The sequence below is a fragment of the Leishmania infantum genome, chromosome 12 (assembly GCF_000002875.2).
Source record: "Leishmania infantum JPCM5 genome chromosome 12".
NCBI classification, from domain to species: domain Eukaryota; phylum Euglenozoa; class Kinetoplastea; order Trypanosomatida; family Trypanosomatidae; genus Leishmania; species Leishmania infantum.
In genome coordinates, this window is record NC_009396.2 from 438,120 (window position 1) to 455,948 (window position 17,829).

Below are 17,829 nucleotides of genomic sequence, written 5' to 3' on the forward strand. Positions count from 1 at the left end.
TCCTCGCTGTTCCTAGGCGACCTCCACGGACAAGCAGACGTGAGTGCGCATACACACTACCCCTCACCTCGCTGCTGCTGCTGTGACAGCTCCACGGACCCTGTCCAGTCGCTGCGCCCCCGCCACTCGCCTCTGTCCCCCGCCACCCGCCTCTGTCCCCCGCAGGAGGCTGCGTACGACGTGTCGGCCACCCCGCACTGCCCGAGAAGCTGAGCTGGCGCTCACGCCCGAGCAATCCCGCCCACGGATCTGCTGCCGCGCCGCACTGCTCTTGACGCTGGCTGCGAATGGCGCTGTGCGTGCGTCGGCTGGTGCTGGCGGCGACCCTCGCCGCTGTGGTGGCGCTGCTGCTGTGCACGAGCAGTGCGCCGGTGGCGCGTGCTGTTAAGGAGAACGAGCTTACTGAGGCGGAGAGGTCGAACACGCTGAAGGTGCTGCAGGCGTTTGGGCGTTCGATCCCTGAGCTTGGGAAGAAGTGGGCGGGCGACGACTTCTGCGCGTGGGAGTACATCAAGTGCTACTCCTCCGCCGTCAGCTTGTGGATGGACAGCGTGGATTATGCCGGCACGCTGCCGGAGATGCCTGCGGACGTCGACTACACGAACGTCGTGATCACGTTACTCGACTTCAGCGCAATGGGCCAGAGGCTGAGCGGGACGCTGCCCGCCTCGTGGAGCTCGATGACATCGCTGGTGTCGTTGTGGCTTGAAAGGTGCGAACGTGTTACCGGCACTCTGCCCGCCTCGTGGAGCTCGATGAAAGCGCTGAGCGATCTCAATCTGCATGGCACTCAGGTCTCCGGCAGTCTGCCGCCGCAGTGGAGCTCGATGACATCGCTGACCCTTCTCGATCTGCAGGGCGCTAAGGTCTCCGGCAGTCTGCCGCCCCAGTGGAGCTCGATGACATCGCTGACCCTTCTCGATCTGCAGGGCGCTAAGGTCTCCGGCAGTCTGCCGTCCGAGTGGAGTGGGATGAAGAGTGCCGAGGTCCTGCAGCTGCAGGACTGCGACCTGTCCGGCAGTCTGCCCTCCTCGTGGTCTGCGATGCCGAAGCTTGCGAAAGTCTCCCTGACCGGCAACCACTTCTGCGGGTGTGTGCCGGACTCGTGGGCTCAGAAGGCCGGTCTCCGTGTGGACATCGAGGACGAGCACAAGGGCAGCAAGTGCAAGCTTGATAACCAATGCCGCCCGAAAGCCACGCCTACTCCTGCCCCCGAGACGGAGTGCGAGGTGGATGGGTGTGAGGTGTGCGAGGGGGACTCCGCGGCGAGGTGCGCCAGGTGCCGTGAGGGCTACTTCCTGACGAGCGAGAGGACGTGCCTGGTGTACTGCGATGGCGGCGTTGCGGCCGCGTCGAGCGGAGCGGCTGCTGCCGCTGCTGTGTGCATGGCTGTGCTGCTGAGCGTGGGGCTGGCGGCGTGAGGATGCCGCTGCTGTCACGCGCAGGCGGCGGCACCCGCTGCGTGGCACACGGCTGCGTGCGTGCCTGTGGGCTGATGGGGGCGGAGCGCGGGTGTGTGTGGAGCGGGGCAGCCGCTGGAGAGAGGGTGAGGGCGATAGCGGAGGCGCAAGGGCCGCGGTGTTTGTGCGGCCATGTGCGGCGTGCGGCACACGGGCGCTGCGTGCATCGGCTTTGGACCGACAGCCCGCACCCCCTTCCGTCGCCTCCACTTCTCCCTCGCTCCCTCGTTGCACGTGAGAGTCGCGCACCCATGGCTGCTGCGGCGCACACGCAAGGCAGCGTGTATTGTGTCTCGGTGCGACCTCTTCATCGTGGCCCCGCTCTGCGACACCTTGTTGCCCGGGCACTCCGGCGGCGTGCGCTCTGTCCCCCTCTCCTGTCACGTGTCGTGATGCGCTGCTGCGCTGAGGATGCGTACACACGGCCTGCCAGCACGGCTGCTGCACGAGCCGCAGCAATGGCGTACAGCAGGGTGTGGGCGTCGGGCGCAGTGCTGGTCTGGTGAGGCGGACCCCTCTTATCTGTGGTGCCTCTGCTGCCTCCCCTCCCCCTCGGCACGACGCCCTCGCTGCCCTCTCACCCCCGGCTGCTACAGGAGAGACCGACGCCCACGCGCGGACGCAGACACACACCATCGTGCACCGTTCGCGCTTTCCCCCGCTGTCGCGCCGGCACGGATGCACGGAGACGCGGGGGCGTGCGCACGTATGTGCGTGTGTGCGTGCCGGCTGTTGTCTGTCGCTCTCTCTCTGCGACCAGCACTCGGCACCCACGCCGATGGAATGTGTGCGCGGCGGTGGAGGCTCGCCTTGGGCCGCGGGTGCGGACGTCCGCCACTGGCTGTCTGCGGTGCGGGCTGCTGTGCTGCAGCGCCTCGAGGCCCCCCTCTCCCGCCAGGGCGAGCGAGCGAGCCTCTGCTGCCGTGTGGGCGACGCACGCATGCACCGTCCGGGCCTCTTCAACGGGCTTCGATAGCGGTGCTGTGTTTTGGCCGTGTGGGCGGGTGCTGCGGAGGCGCCTGGCGTGGCTGTGCTGGCACGCCTTGCCGCGCCCCTTGCGCCGCTGCCATCGGCGGCTTCGTCGCTGACGCTGCCGCTCGCACGCGTGCTCGGGCCGTCTGTGCAGCAGCGGTGGTGTGCCGGAGTCGGCGGCACGCCGTCGAACCCTGATTGGCGCCTCCGCGAGGTGCGACGGGGAAGCTGGGGGATGGGGAGGGCGTGGGTGCCCTCGTGCGCGGCATGCGGGGAGGCGCGTGCGGCGGCGCTCTACTGCGCTGAGTAGTGAGGCTCGGTGCACGCGGCGCGATGGCACGCAGCCTCGCTACCGGGCCACCCCGCTGTGCGTACGCAGCGGGTGAGCAGGCCCGTGCTCTCCCCTGCACCTTGCCCCTCTCCCCCACCCTCCTCTCTCTCATGCCGGCGAGGGAGGGGTGGCACGTGCGCGTGTGCCGCTGCGCTTGCGAGTGCGTCTGTGCGTGGGCCCTCACCACGTGCTCCGGTCACGCCTTCTCGGCTGGCCACTGGCGGCGCTGAGGGCGGTGTGCCCCTCCCCCGAGCGCCGTCGCACTCTCTTCCACGCGCCTGCGCGGGCTTCTTCGTGTGCTGTGCTCAGCCGTGCGCTCTCACCTCTTTCCCTTTTCATTCGCTTGTCTTCTCTCTTCTCCCCCCGCACTGCGGTCTCCCCTCCTCTGCCGTGCGGTGCGCAGGCGGGTGACTTGCCGTTGCGTCTCCCCCTTTCGTGGAGCGCTGAGCCGATCCCCCTTCGGCCTCCCTCCTCCCTCCTCCCGTGTGGGTCCTGTCTGTTGTACATCGTCGGACCGTCTCTGAGCATCGCCTCTCCGCCCCTTCCGCAAATATGCGCTCGCGTGTGGCGCCTCCCGGACTTGAGCCTTACTGTGATTGTATTCTCACGGTGCGTCTCCGTGTGTGTGTGCGCCACGCACCGCCTCTTCCATGTGTGTCCTTGCTTGCTCTCGTCTGCCCCCCCTCTGCCTCACACATTCCGTGCGTGTGTGCATCACCGTTGGGCGGCGACATCGGTGCCCGTCCCTGCCACCCTCTACTCCCTCATTCGCATCTTGCCGCATCGTGGGCGGTGCATGCATGCACATATGTAATATATATATGGGGGGCTAGATGTGCGCACACCTGCATTTACATGCGTGTGTGTGTTTACGCGTCTGCGTATTAATGTGTATTTCTGTGTGTTGGCGTACATGTGTGTGTGCGCGTGTATATCAGTGTTTGCCGGCACGTGTGACGCGCCACGCTCTCTTGCCCGCCTCCCCTGTGCCTGTCACTCGCTCTGGGCGCGCTGGCGGCGGGCGCCGGGTGGTGGCCGCGCGGAAGGTGGGCGGCGGCCCTTCCCTATTGTCTTTCGCTATTTCGCTGTTTCCTACTCGCGTGAACAAACGAAAGCTGCTCGGCCCCGTGGCCCCGACCCGCGCCGTGGGAGGGGGAAATGCGTTGTGGTAACGCCGATGACGATGGGCGTTGTGGCGAGGACCGTGCGCGGAGGCTGCCGCGACGGTGGCGTGCAGCGCGGGCCTCTGGACATGCGTGCGTGCCGTCTCTCCCCACCGTTGCTCCTCTCCCTGCCTGCCCAGACATCATCTCTCTCTGCCTGCCCTCCCCCTCCGCCGCGCCTGAGCCCTGCGCACTGCCTGCCCGGCTGCGTGCGTGTGCGTGTCTCCGTCTGTGCCTGGGGCACCACTCATTCATAGGGAGGACAGCACCGATATGTCGAGCTGCGCCCTGTGCTGTGAAGCTGTTGTTTCAGTGCCCTCCCTGCCGTGCCGCCGCAACCGCGCCGCGACGACGGCTGCCACGCTACCGCGGGGGACGGTGCCGCCGGACCGGCCATGGGCGTGACGCGTGGCGCACCCGTGGCGGTGCCGCCTGATGCCGACGCGGGTGTCGAGGCCTACCGGCACCGCGTAGCCCGCAGAGCTGACATCGGCGGCGGCGGTGATGTGGCGGCGTCGCCTGTGGATCATTCCTTGTGACGCTTTTCGTCCGTCGCGGGCGTCTTTCGCCGCTGGCGCGGCGTCTTGCCGAGATGCGGAGCCGTGTACGACGCTTAGCGGTCCAGCGGGGATGGTCTATGCATCACTTCACGGTGAGCCACTGGCGCACCGCTCGCCATCACAGGATAGGTCCCTTTCCCGTTAGCCCGTTTTTCCCTCCCACAACGCAGAGGGAGCAACCGACCACGCTATGTTTGCGATCGCAGCATTTCATTTTGGCCGCCGCGCGGCGTGCTGCGATGCCTTCCGCAGCCACCGTAGCATGCCTTTCTGAGGCGGTCACGCCCTGCGACCACGCGCTCAGCCCTTGCCACTGCTGCCCGACGTGGCGTTTCTGGTCCGCGCGAAGTGCTGCGCGCACAACCGCAGCATCGACAGCCGCTAGGCTGCTGGCGTGGGGCGGCGGGGGGTAGTGGCCCATCCGCGACAGAGGCGACACGCCAGCGAGCCAGCACCCACATCACGTGCCATATCCAGCTGATCGCCGGCCTGGCGGTTCGTGAGGTCCGCCGAGTGGCGCAATGCGGGGGGGGGAGTGCTTGCGGAACAGCGCCATCGCGCCCAGCGGGGGCCTGCGCCCTCCTGCACTCCCGCGGGATTTTCAGGACGTGGGCGGTCGCTCCTCACTTCAAGCCGTGCACCGCGCGCAGCTGTTCCTCATTCGGGCGATGGCTCGACAACGGCCTCTCGCTGGTCTTTTCCCCCTGCATGCCCTTCCGCACCCACACAGCCAGGCACTCAGTTCCGTCGCCACGCACGGCGCACAAGCGATGCGGACGGAAGAGCACGGTGCTGCACGTCGTCGCCGCCCCCCAGAAGCGCACCGTTACCGCGTCAGATGCAATGCGCGGCACGCTCCGGCGCTCCAGCCGGGTATCTCGTCCCAGCGGCTGCCGGACCTTCTCAGGAGGTGCGGGCCGGGGTCAGCGGCACCAGCGAACCCGTCACTCCAGGGGCCGTGTCCAGCAGCGTCGGCCCGTGGGGTGATTGACCCAGCCCCCGCACAGCATGCATGTCTCGGCCACGCCCGCGCGTTGCCCGACACCACACCTTCATGTAGCGGGTGGACAGCAGTGCCGTGTACGGGTCCATCGGCAGGCTCCTCCTGTCTGCCAAGAGCCGGCACCGTTTCCAGATGCTGCCAGGCTGCGTCCACCTTGTCGCGCTCCAGATGCTCTGCTGAAATCGCCCCGCGCTTTCTGCGTGCTGCGGACCTTCACCCGCGGTATGGCGGCGTGTACGGGTGCGGGCTGTCACAGGACGCTTGCAGCAGCGCACTCGCTCCTTCCGACTGCTGCGCTCTTCCGTCCGCCTCCGCCGTCCCACCTCCCTTCCTGTCCTTTGTTGGACCCGTGGCGTCGGTACCCCGATTTCCCGCTGTCCTGCCAGCGTGGGCTCTCTGTTCCTCCCTTCTCACCGTCCCATGCTCCTGCTCCTGGTCAAACATCAGGGTCACGGGGCCCATCGTCCGCTTGTCCCGGAAACGCGCGCTGCCGACTGGGAGCCCGTGCGAAAACGGCGCCCGACTGAGGACGCAGTCCACGGCCCCCTCAAGGCTAGCGCTGCGTCGCGGCTCTCTTCTTGCGTCGCGTCGTGCCCCTTCAATGCGGCGCCGTGCATCGTCGACAACACGACGACCAGGGCCGGCATCGCGCACCAGCCTGGGCAATACGGGCCGGCCGTGAGGATGCGGGCCAGGTGGGCGCTCAGCGCGGCCCACATCACACCGCCCTTGAGCAAATGGCGCCGAGAGCGGTAGTCTCTCCCTGCGCCGTCGAGAGGGCGCTCACCGGGCCGGCGGTCGCTGGGCGGCGCTGGCATCCCCATGGCACCGGCGAGCAAGTGTCCACGCACTCAGGCCGGGGGCCGACCGCAGCCGACGGCGCCGCAGTAGAAGGTGCGATGCCCGGCACTCCGCTGTTCGAACGCGAGGAAGCGACTGAGAAGAGCGCCCGTATGTCTTCGTCCGTCGGTGCCCGCGCACGCGAGGGTGCGCCTCAGAGGCAACGATATCCATGCCCTTCCACACATGCCGCAGCGCGTCCCCTGTCCGCACCCGCTCCTTCTCCCGGCACCGGGCGCGGGCGCCTTCGACCCATCTGCTGGCAGCCGCTTCGAGGCAGCTGCCCAGGGCGGGGTTCTCGAGGCGACGGACGCACTCCTCCGACACCCGCACGCCCTCCCGCAGCATCATGATGATTCAAACACCCGCAATCAGTCCATCGGAGCCCAGCGGAAGAGGGGCCCCCTCTGCACCGTCACCACCACAGCCGCATAAACAATATCCCTGTCTGGAAGGCTTCCTATCGCGTGTATGGGAGGAACTGGAATGGGTGTGGGGATCAATGAAATGTGGTAACGAGTAGACTCGTGCGTGCATTCAAATCTTTCACCAGGGGCCTCGGTGCGCACTCACTTGCTAAGGCGGATAGGGAGAGGGAGGGAGCGAGCGAGCGAGAGTTGGCCGTCAGCATTCACGGTCTATGGCACACAGCAGCTCAGTAGAATAGGGGCTTTTTTATCTTTGCTTTCACTGGCGCTGGCGGACTCTCATGCAAGCGGAGCATTCACCCGCTTGCACGAAGGCTTTCGCACATGCCCGGAACGAAGAAGATGCCTCTTGAAGGCGGTAGAATGATGGACCCTCGTGGGCCGCGTAAGAAGGGGGTTTCCGTAGAGGATGGTTTGCCTGCTCGCTCCTCTGGTCTTGATTTCTACTTTCTCTCTTTTGGCTGCCCATTCACCGTCATGTTGCCACACACACACACACACACACACACACACACATGCCTCATAGAGGCGGGCACAAACGTACGAGAGCGCACAGAGAGCCATCTCGCCTATTCACATCTTTCAAACGCCGAGGAGCAGCTTCACACAGCTGCACCCACGATAGGCGTTGTTTGGAAGGGATCTTGCCTTTCTCTCCCTCTCTACTTTCCACTGAGCATCTCTCCGGGTACGCCCATTTTGGAAGAATATAGGGAGTCGGAAGGTGCGGAGTACGAGGCAGCGTGCTGTGTGAGGCGTCACCCGTAATCGACCTACCTTTTCTTTCGCTGTTACGGTGCTCCATGTTTCCCTATGCACGGCGGCAGCGCCACCAACGAGCAAGAGGCAGCGGCGCCTCATCCACTTCTTCCACACCAAGGCTCTACCTCTGTGAGTTCCGCTGGTGCTGTCGCGTCTTCCTCCGGCGTTTCTCACCTCTCGTGTGTCGAGGGCGGAAAACGAGCTGTCCTAGCCACCCTGTGGCTCGACGCGGAACGCTACACCTATGAGGCGCTCTGCACTGCTGGCGCGGCCGCCGTCACTACGCATTACGTACGGTTTGTGGAATACGGAGAAAACAATCGTGACGAGGAGCAGCACGGCATTCCTCACTCGATCGACATGCATGCAGGCGACGGGCGATACAACGAGGGCCTGCCAGCCGACTGTACAGCGACATGGGATGACTTGGCAACAGATCCTCGAGCGCAGCCTTTGCTTCGTCTAGTTCCGCATGAGAGTGTGGCGGTCACACGCGGGCGCTCATCTTCCTCAGCGCCCACATCGATCGTTGGCGCAGCCACAGACGACACCGAAAGGCGTGCGGGCTGCGGGCAGGGCGAACAGCAGGCCAAGGCGAATGGCTGTGCGGTGGCAGATGACTCGACGCACCGAGACTCGGCCACTGAGGCGTTGGCTGACGCGCACGCGGCGCCATCCACTTCCTCAGGCCTTTTACCTCTCTCCTCACGCGACGCTGATGTGCGCCTTGACATTCTCGAAGAGGTAGAGCTGTGCAATGTGGCCCCCATACTGCCTCGCACATTTGCTGTAGAGCAGCTGGTGCAGCAGATCGTGCCGTGCACCCACGCTTTCGCGTCCCAAACGCCATCGCCGTCCATCGCGGAGAGTGCGTTGTCTGCTGAGTTCGCTTGTGATGGCGCCACCTCACCTTCAACGGCTGGGCCCGCGCGACGGTTCAGTATCCCCCCTCTTCGTACGTCCATGCCAGGTCGGTGTCTTGCGCGCTTGCGGAAGGTGTCTGATGAGCATCTTGCCTTTCTGCGCGCGGCGAAAGGCTCACTGGTGACGACAGGGGTCGCGACGAGCGCTTCGGCTGAAAACGGTGAAGCTTTCACCGAAGAGGACAGTGTGCTTCGTGCGCGCATGGCGCTGCCCTGTGTTCCGGTGTACATGCAAGCCACGTCTGTGGCGACGTACGAAGGCAGCGACAACGTCTGCCCGACAGCGACGCACACCGGGGAAAGCAGCGACAGTGACCCTCATGAGGACAACGAGCAGCAGAGCTCGGAAGTGGGTAAAGGGGAGGTGCCGACGGTGCCCCCTGTCGTTGGGATATCTCAGCCGTTGCTGTCACAGCTGGCGGACTTCAGCAGCCACAGCAGCGCTATGGAGGTGGCTTTGGCTCACGAGGCCCAGGCACGGCAGACTGCTGTCACAATCTCTGCAGTGCGTTCTCGCTCGGAGGAACTGCTGTTAGCTGGCAGCGACAACGCTCCAACGCCACGGGAAGCGAGGGAGTCGGTCTCGCCCATCAGCGCATCGTTGGCGGGAGCGATGTTTGCCGCGAAGGCCACAGCCGAGGCGTCTCTGCATGGCGCACTTAATGATGATATTACATGGCCGAGGCAGGAGCACCCGGCTCGAGCGCCAGGCTCCCCAACACCCTCTGCATTGCCGATGTCGGCTTCGATGGAGAATGTGGGAAGCTGCTTGAGCGAGGAAAATATCGCATGCTCATCATTTGCCGCAGCGCAGGCCCTCTACGAGCGGTACCGTCAGCTCCTGCCTCAGAGATGCAGGGCCGGGGCTGGCTTCTCCACAAACTCAGCAAGTGCACAGGAAAGCCCAACAAAGTTGGGAGGGCAGAGCGCCCCGACAGACGCGGCACAATATGCTACTGCACCCTGCACAGCCGTGCTGCCCAGATCCACGGAGGACTTGGAAGCGGCTCAGGAGTTCTGGTCCACCGCCGCCGCGGCGTCTCTGGAACCGTCCTCCATGACGACGAATACAGCGACAAACGTGGCGGCGTCAGCGACGGCTGCCACAGACACCGACGCTGACGATGCCGACTTCTTGCAATGGATGACTGCCCTTTCACGGCAGCGCTGCACTCAGCGCCTCTCCATACCGCTAGAGTCATCGAGTCAGCAGGGGTCTCGCGGGCAGCAGCAGCTGGCACACCAGCAACTCCTACGCGCGAGTCAGCAGCGGCAAGGCGGCGCTGTCGTGGAGTGGTCCTCCGGCGCTGTCAGCTACACCGCCGACACGCTGGGGCTCTACGAGGAGCAGCAGGCACGCTCGCAGCGCTTTTATCATGTGCTGCCACCACCCCCTCTATCTCCTTCTCTCGTTTCTACGGTGCCGGGTGCGCGGCCTGTGAACGCTGCTCCCGTTGACGGCAGCATCAGCAGCGTCGCCTCCACGGAAGACCGGTCCAGCTTGCGAGGTGCTGTGCTCGCTCAGCTGCAGCGGCTCAGTCGCCTTCGTAGCGCTGAATGCGCTGTCGCGCATGGTGCAGCGGTGCTCGAAGGTGAGGACACTATCGAGCCTCTCGTGCTTGAAAACAGGAGGCCTATAGCTGCGGCGGCATGTCTTTCACCCCAGCCGCCTGTTCCTGTGAAAGGGCAGCCGTCATTGTTGTCGAGCAACTCTTCAACGTCAACACCTCCCACCATGTCGACGGTAGCCCTCTCCGTCCGTCGGTGCCGCTGCTATCGTTGTCTTCCCCTGATTGTGCAGTTCGCGCAGGTGCCATCGCTGGCGTCGCCTGTGCTGCGCCGCTACCTTGATGTGCTTCATCAGACAGCTCTCCCTGGACTCCCCGCACAACAGCGGCACCATGGTGCTGATGCCACGTCTGCCGTGGAGGTTGGTGCCGTTTCTTTACCTGAGGAAGCTCGAGAACCAGCGACGCAGCGAGTGCCATCTTCCATGACTGACGCACTGGCAGAGAGTGGTGGTCCAGGGGAGACGACGGTCGCTGGTGCCCGCTCATCGAGCGATCGACGTCATCGTCGTGACACTGCTCACAGAAACAGTCGGCACCGGCGCTACGGAGCGGAGGACAAGGTGAAGACGGCGAACGGCACCAAGGGGAGTAAAAGAGGACGCGAAGAGACGACAGTGGCGACGCCGACCATGCCTCACTCACCTCAGACAGGCGGTGACGCACAACGACCGCGTGTTGCAGCCGATCCGCTGAAGGTCTTCCCAGCGCTACAGCAGTGGCTGATGCGCAGGCAGGAAGGCGGCATACCTGCACAAAGAGCGTCACCGAACGGGAAGCGCAGCACGACGGAGTCGGGTGGCGCCGTGCTGCCGTTGTCCGATGACATCCAACAGTCGGGCGGCGCGTTCTTGCAACCGGTAGCACAGACGACGACATCGCATCGGCACGACACGGAAACCTGTGCATCCTGTGCATCTGGTGCGGCTCTTCCTCCAACCTTACCCAGCGAAACCTTGAGCGGCGAGGTAGGCTCTCTGGGCTGGGTTGATGACGCAGTGCTGGACGAGGTTGTCGTGGTTGGTGTCGTGCCGCGTGGGCATCCGCACCAGCTGCAGCTTGTGGCACCATCTCGCGCCTTCTGTCTGACCCTCACTCAACGTCTGGAGGAGGTTGCCGAGGCAGCCGTGCATATCCTCGGGTTCCTGACGCCACCACATTCAGCCCTGCTTTCACCTCTGCCAGCTGGCATGAGCAGGGCCCCAGAGGCGGCGGCGGCAGCGACCAGTGCGTCTTCTTCCGAGACTACCTCCGATTGGCGGGCCTGGCTTGAGACACAGTACTTTGTTGCCATGTGGACGACGCTGCAGCGACGCTTGACTACGGTGGAATGGCAAACGGTGCTGCAGGAGGCACGTGGCTCTCCTTTTCTCGCGAGGTGGACTACAGTGGCGGCTGCGAGATCGAGCGCCGAGAGCGCTGTCTTCCGCGGCCATCCGCAGCGCACCGGGATCGAGCTTTTTGTGACCAGAGCGAGCGAAGAGGGCATAGCAGGGTCACCTGCGGCAGAGAAGCACAAAGTCGAGGCGACCGCACATGAGGTCCTCCAAGGCGTGCGGGAAAGCGTGTGTTCGGCCGCTGAGTTGCACACCTCTGCCTGCCTCAGCGCCGCAGAGGACACTGTCACCCGTGTTGTCCTCACAGCGCTGGTCCCAATTCTGCACCGGCGCATCACCGTCATGTACGAGTTGCTGCGGCATTTTGCCTCCAAGTCGCTTTACATGTCCCACCGTATGCAGTGCGACGCGTATCAGCACTGGTACAGCATGACTCCGTCTCCTGCGGCTGTGCTGCGTCTGTTACAACGCAGTGGACGTTTCAGCAGAGCCCTGGCGCGGTGCTACCCTCAGTATGACCTTTCTCCCGTAACGCTGTCGGGGTCTACGACACTCGACGACAGCGACCACGCAGGGGCGGCGACGCGGACCGCAGTGCCGTTGATGTCATTTCCTTCGCACCCGCTGAGCTGGACGAGGGATGCGGCCGGTACCCCCACAACTGCTTGTAACGTTGCGGCTAGAGAGTCGGGGGTTACTGCAGACTTGTCCTCAAAACATGAGGAGTATTCTCCTCAACGCGATGGCTTCTCAGCCAGCTGTGCTACCGCCTCTCCAGTGCGCAGCCAGGCACGCGTGACAGCGCCAGCGGAGGTCCGGGAAATGGAGAGCTCTCTGTCGCCATCCTCTTCCTCTTCGCTGACTACCACCGCGGCACCGATACCTGCAGCATCTGCTTGGGTGTCGTTTCTCCCGTCTTGGAGCGACGAGGCGTCTACGCAAGCGTCTTCACAGCAAGAGCAGCAGCCGGTGATGACGTACGTGCCGGAGGCGGCGCTGCTTGACCCCCGCTATCTCCAGCGTTTTGCCTGGTGGATGCACCGTTCCCATCACAGCACTGGAACGAACGGTAGCGGCAGTACTATGACTATCAGCAGCAATGATACTGACGGGGCCGGTGTTAGAACACAGCCGCTTCCTCGAGTGGCCAGTACAGTGAACATACCGGGAGACTATCTGCGAGTTCTGCCTATGCATGAGCAAGATGCGTCTATTCGTATTGTGCTGCGCAGCATCGCGCAGAAGGGGCGGACGCTGGACTTGTTGGAGATGAGTCAGCACATCCACAGTCACTATACGTCGTATGTGTATCACTGAAAAAAGGCGCCATGCGGCCCCAATGCAGCCGGTGATTCAGCACCGGAGCAGTGGAGGGCGAAGGACGCAGGAGAGTGCCTCCCTACTCTTTTCCCAGAGGCCGTGCCTGAGACTGTGCGCGCGGCTTCCCTCGTCCGACCGGTGTTGTCTCTCTCTCTCCACTCCTTCAAGTCTGCCATCCGGCGTCTTCGTCCCGTCTGCCCCGCCCCGCCCTCTGCAGCCGTTTTCTTTTTTTTTTTGATTTCATCCGTGAAATAATCACCCGAAACGTGCACGTACACTCCAGCGAATCATCTGACACTGGCTGGCCGACTCTGCTGTCGTGCTAAGCCTGTACCAACCCCTTCTTCGCCCTTCCCCGCCCTCCCCTATCGTCTCCAGCGAGTGATGCGCGCGGTGCCGCTCGTGCGGGGTTGTGCACGCATGTGCTGAGTACCTTTTATTTTCTGTGTATGCCCCCCCTCCCCGCACCTCTTCTGTCTCCCCACTCCTTCACTAGGGAGCTGCCGTGCCCGCACATCGTGTCTTGCTGAGCGCCCTCACGCTTCAAGGAGAGGCGGGTGCGGATTGCCCTCGCCCCCTACGCGCCCGCTACAAGAACGGGGGGACGCCTGTCTATGGGCATTCTCGTTTACTCCTGAAGAGGTGAGCCAGACCATGACGGATCGTTGCTACCGCACGCTCGGTCTCGATCGCGGCGCCGCGGAGGCGGACATTAGGCGGGCGTACCGCAGGAAGGCGCTGCTTCTTCACCCAGACCGAAACCCAAACGGCGCGCAGGCCTTCAAAGTGCTCCAGGGCGACTACGAGGAGGCCCTCACAGACGCGAGGCGCCGACGCGCCCGCGGGGGCGGGGAGCCACCGTTTTCCTCGCTGGAGTCGCCGTCATGGAACCCGGCCGCACCGGCAGCAGGTGCCGCGTATCGATTTGCGCGAGCGGCCAGTACCGCATGTCCGCCCTTCTTCCCCGAACCCTCCCCTGCTCCCCTTTTCACAGAGGAGGAGCTGTTTAGTGATTCGATCCCTGGTGGTTGGCGCGACGTCTGTGCGCGACGCGGTGCGCCGGCCCGAGGAGGTGCCAAGGCAAGCGGCAGAAACAACGCCGAGGGTCGCACGGAGGAAATAAACGGTAGTAACAGCTGCGGGAGTCAAGAGGCTGCTGCGGCTGATGCGCGGTGGCGACGCGCACATGGGGCCCGTGTGCCCGTTAGTGCATACGAGTTTAGCGGTCCAGTGCCACAGCCTCCGCCGCCCCCATCACGGCCGAGTCCGCACGCGTCCTCTTCTTCCTTCCAGTCGTCTTGCACACAGACGCGCGCGTCTGTCGTTGTGACAGGATCCCGCTTGTCGACGCAGGCGCAGCGGAACCGTTTCCTCTCACGCGAGCGTGCGTGGAAGTCGTCGTCCGCTGAGGACCTGTCGTTAGACGCCAAACAGGAAGCCGGAGGCGCCGACAACGTGGGTAGATCACGGGGTTGCGATGGGTACACGGGCCAGAACCGCGAGGCGCTGTGCGGCAGCGACACACGCGAGTCCGCCGAGGATCGCGCGTATCGCGAGGCCGTGTTTCTGCACCGCCGCATGCCGGAACTTTCGGGGAAATCGAGAGACACGGCTGCTGAACGCACGCTAACGTACTTGCAGCCGGACCGCGCATTTTTGACTGAGGGGGCGCTTGTAGGCAGCAATGCCACGTCCCCTGCAAAACGAGGCGTCTACCACCAGCGCAGCGACCTTCACACCAGAAGCAACATCACCACCGCCACCACCAGCAGCACTAAGGGCGAACGCCTCGAGGCAGCGCTAAACCAAAGGGAGGCGTTATGTCGGCAGTGCCGAGACACAGAGACAACACTGCAGCACGAAGTCGGTGATGAACACGCACCAGCCTCTCGCGATGAGGGGGATGCGTCAGCTCACCCTGACAAGGGCGAAGGCGGTAGTGGGACTAATGCGGCGTTGGGGCCGTCAGCGGCAGTTCCGTTGGCGGCGTCTGGGTGCGATATATCACGTGCGGACGACCCCTTCCCGGTGAGGCAGAGCGCTTTTCCGGAGCCGAGCAGCGATAATCGGCTCCGGGGCGACTTACCCCATCGGGATAGGATTCTAGATGAGCGTCGCCCCCTGCAGAGCGAGAATCTTCCCTGCCGCTACACCCCAAACCCGGCCGAGGTGGCTGAGGTGAGCGACATGGAGGTTCACTTTCTAGCGTCTGTCGCGGAAGACATCAATCAGAAGATGCAGACAGTCATGGCTGCACGTCTGAGCAAGGCGCCGTGCAGTTGTTGCGCTTCCACTCCACGAGCGCACCAGCATGTATACTTCACCTGCACTCACCCCAGCGTCTGTGAGGACTGCTACGCGTCAGGGGTATCGGAATGCCCTCTCTGCGGAGCTGCGCGTGTGGATCGATCGAGTCCGCCGCCGCCGACCGCCACCGCCTCATCTTCGATAGAGGAGGGTGTAACCGCCGGGCGCTTCTAGTGCGTGCACAGCAACACGTGCTTCATTGGCGTCTTCGTCCGCGCCATCGCCAGAGACGACATATAAGCCGGCAAGAGTGCACTCTATGCTATCTTGTGGGGACGTCGATGCGTGATCGGCGGCTGATTCGTAGAACTCCGTACCCGCGCGTAGCGCTACTACGACCGCTGCTACTGTCACTGGCAGAGGTGCTTGGGCCGCTTCCTCACCCTCCTCTCGTTCTGCCACGACTTGATCGCCTGCAGGCCGGAACGGGCTCCTCGGCGCGCCGAGAGTGAGGCGACATCTGCATCCTCTGCACCTCCCCTTGGTCTGAGACGGCATAGGCACACGTGTACGAGGTGGGGTGGGTGGGAGCAACAGATGGAGATGTGTGTGCTTGTGCGATGGAAGTCAAGCAACGATGACGGCTGCCAATGGAACAGGAGAGCGATATGGCTGTCAGCGCTCCTGACCAGCGTGCTGTTCACAGTAGTGTCACATACAGACCCTACAGCCGCACCCCCGTGCTCCACAGTCAGAAATCATTAAACACCTCCTAGAGACGAGACCAAGTGGCGGATCGATTGACACGGTCGATGCACACGCGCACGCGGCCTCCCTGCCCTCCTCCTCCCTCCTCCTCCCTCCCCTACCTTTCTTTTTTTTTTGTCATCTGTATGTCTGTTATCCCATGTTTATACGTGCCACCGTTTCCTTTTCGTCGGCGGCGTGACTTCATCGTCATCGTGGCGAGTTTGCGCCTTGCATGCGCGCGCTCTCTTTCACTGGCTTGGAGGCTCTCCTTGTGGTGCTGTCGTTCGGTGGGGCGCCATCGATCTATCTGCGTTGCAGACCCGTGTGCGGTAGCGTGCTCATGGAGAGATCGAACAGCTGCGCACAAGTCGGCGAAGAGGCCGTGCGCGCATACGTACGACCAGACGTCGACAAATTGAGCGCAGGCGCCGAGTGACCAGAATGCTTTCGCGCGACGTGGCTCAGCGTGCCGTGCGGAACGAACGAAAATAACGGCAAGTGCACGCAAAAGACAACGCTGCGCACGGCGGATTGATGTACGTGCTGCATGGCCCTGCAGGGAGGGCCTACGTCTCTCCCAGGTGGGGGGCGGAGGATACCCTTGTGGCTGCCTCAACGCAGCTGGGAGTAGGCGTCTATACAGGCAGCGAAATCAAAACGCGTCTGTCTTGCGCGGTTTGGGTGTATGCGCGACTCTTTTTTTTTCCAGCGCTCTGCGGCGTAGTGTCCTTATCATTCACTCTCCACCCCACCACCCCTTCCTCCTCTTCCCCCTCGTGTGCACGCCAACTAGCACTCACGGAACCTTGTAACCCACACTGCGAAATCAAAAACGACGACAAGCAGCAGTGACGTTATCTGAGCACTCCCCGCCGGGTGTATTCTCGTCGCTGGGCGCGTTTTCCCTTGTACTCGCATCCTTTTTCCATCATTCTTCGCCGCTTCCAAGGACCCCACACCCGTCCATAACTGGTGACCTCCTTCTGTATCCCTTTGCACGTGGCTATCACCTCTGGCGGTGACGGTGCGAATGCGAGCGGGTCCTCGTCCTTCTTGATTTTGTTTACTCGCCCTCGACATCATTTTGACCTACACGACCTCATCGCTTGGCTCTGCTCGCGCTGCTGTGCCTCGAGAGTCTCTCGGTGAGTCTTCACTTTAATTTTGTGTGCGTGCGTGTGCGGTTTCGTCTTCGCAGCACGCTTGGCTTGCCGGCTCTCCCTCCTTCCTTTCCGCATACTCTGATCCTCCACACACGCGTACACAACTTCCGCGCACACAGTGAGCACGTCTTATAGGCTTGGGGTATTTTGTTGACACGCCAGCCACTGCCTATTGTGCCGGCCTAACTCAACGGAGTGGCACCAGCATTCAACACGGGGCGACCGCGTAGGGCGCTAGAACTACGGGATCTTCTTCGCCATTTCAGAAGGAGCTACAGTCGTGGATCACCGCAGGAAGGCGTCTCTCTCTTCGAATTCCGTTTTTGGGTCATCCCTTTTTCGTTGTCTGTTCTCTTCGTTGTGGTTTGCGGCTACTCGTTCGCGATCTCTTGGACGCTGCCTCTTGGCCCCTTCCCTCCCTTCCCCTCCGTGCTGGCTCGAACGCGAATACGCAAGAAGGGAAAAGGGCACATCAGACAGTGGAGGCGCCCCACCCCGCCCGCTTTCGTTGTTCTTCTTCCGCTCTTGTTCATTGTCCTCCCCCTCCCCCTCTGCATTGCCGCCTTAGAAAACAAAAGCACCCCCGCCCTTGTCCCATCCCGCTTGCCAGCGCCTTCGACTGCCCACTTCCTTGCCTGGCCGCTCCTCCACACACACACACACACACACGCGTGAGCGGTCTAGGAAAGAGAGGCGCACCGGCAACGAACACAAGTACACGAAAGCACGCACAGAGAGGACGGCGGCGGTGGTTCAGTTTTGTTGAAGGAAATTTCTATGTGCTGTGTTGGGGTGGCTTGCTGGCTTGCTCCCCTCCCCTGTTCTCGCGCGCGCGTGTCCTTTTCCGTGTCCGTGCCCGTCCTTTTCCCGAAGAAGAGCGTCCTGTGTTCTCGTCCCTCTCATTGTTTACATCAGGTGCCGACCCTCGCATACGCGATTTTTTTTTCTAGGTTCCTGCCCCTTAACCTTCTCGCGAAGATGCCGTCACCCGCGCCCTTTACG

The 17,829-nt window shown here is 63.3% G+C and overlaps 3 protein-coding genes across 3 annotated transcripts; all 3 read left to right on the forward strand.

Annotated features, from left to right (window-relative positions):
* Positions 1-287: 287 nt before the first annotated feature.
* Positions 288-1,421, forward strand: LINJ.12.0690 (surface antigen protein 2 precursor; the record flags this gene model as incomplete). Its single annotated transcript, XM_003392274.1, has 1 exon — positions 288-1,421. The coding sequence occupies one exon, from the start codon at positions 288-290 to the stop codon at positions 1,419-1,421; it is 1,134 nt and encodes a 377-aa protein (XP_003392322.1).
* A 6,149-nt stretch (positions 1,422-7,570) lies between these two features.
* Positions 7,571-12,664, forward strand: LINJ.12.0700 (conserved hypothetical protein; the record flags this gene model as incomplete). The annotated part of the gene is made up of 1 exon (XM_003392275.1): positions 7,571-12,664. The coding sequence occupies one exon, from the start codon at positions 7,571-7,573 to the stop codon at positions 12,662-12,664; it is 5,094 nt and encodes a 1,697-aa protein (XP_003392323.1).
* A 657-nt stretch (positions 12,665-13,321) lies between these two features.
* On the forward strand, positions 13,322-15,148 carry LINJ.12.0710 (hypothetical protein, unknown function; the record flags this gene model as incomplete). The annotated part of the gene is made up of 1 exon (XM_003392276.1): positions 13,322-15,148. The coding sequence occupies one exon, from the start codon at positions 13,322-13,324 to the stop codon at positions 15,146-15,148; it is 1,827 nt and encodes a 608-aa protein (XP_003392324.1).
* Positions 15,149-17,829: the final 2,681 nt, after the last annotated feature.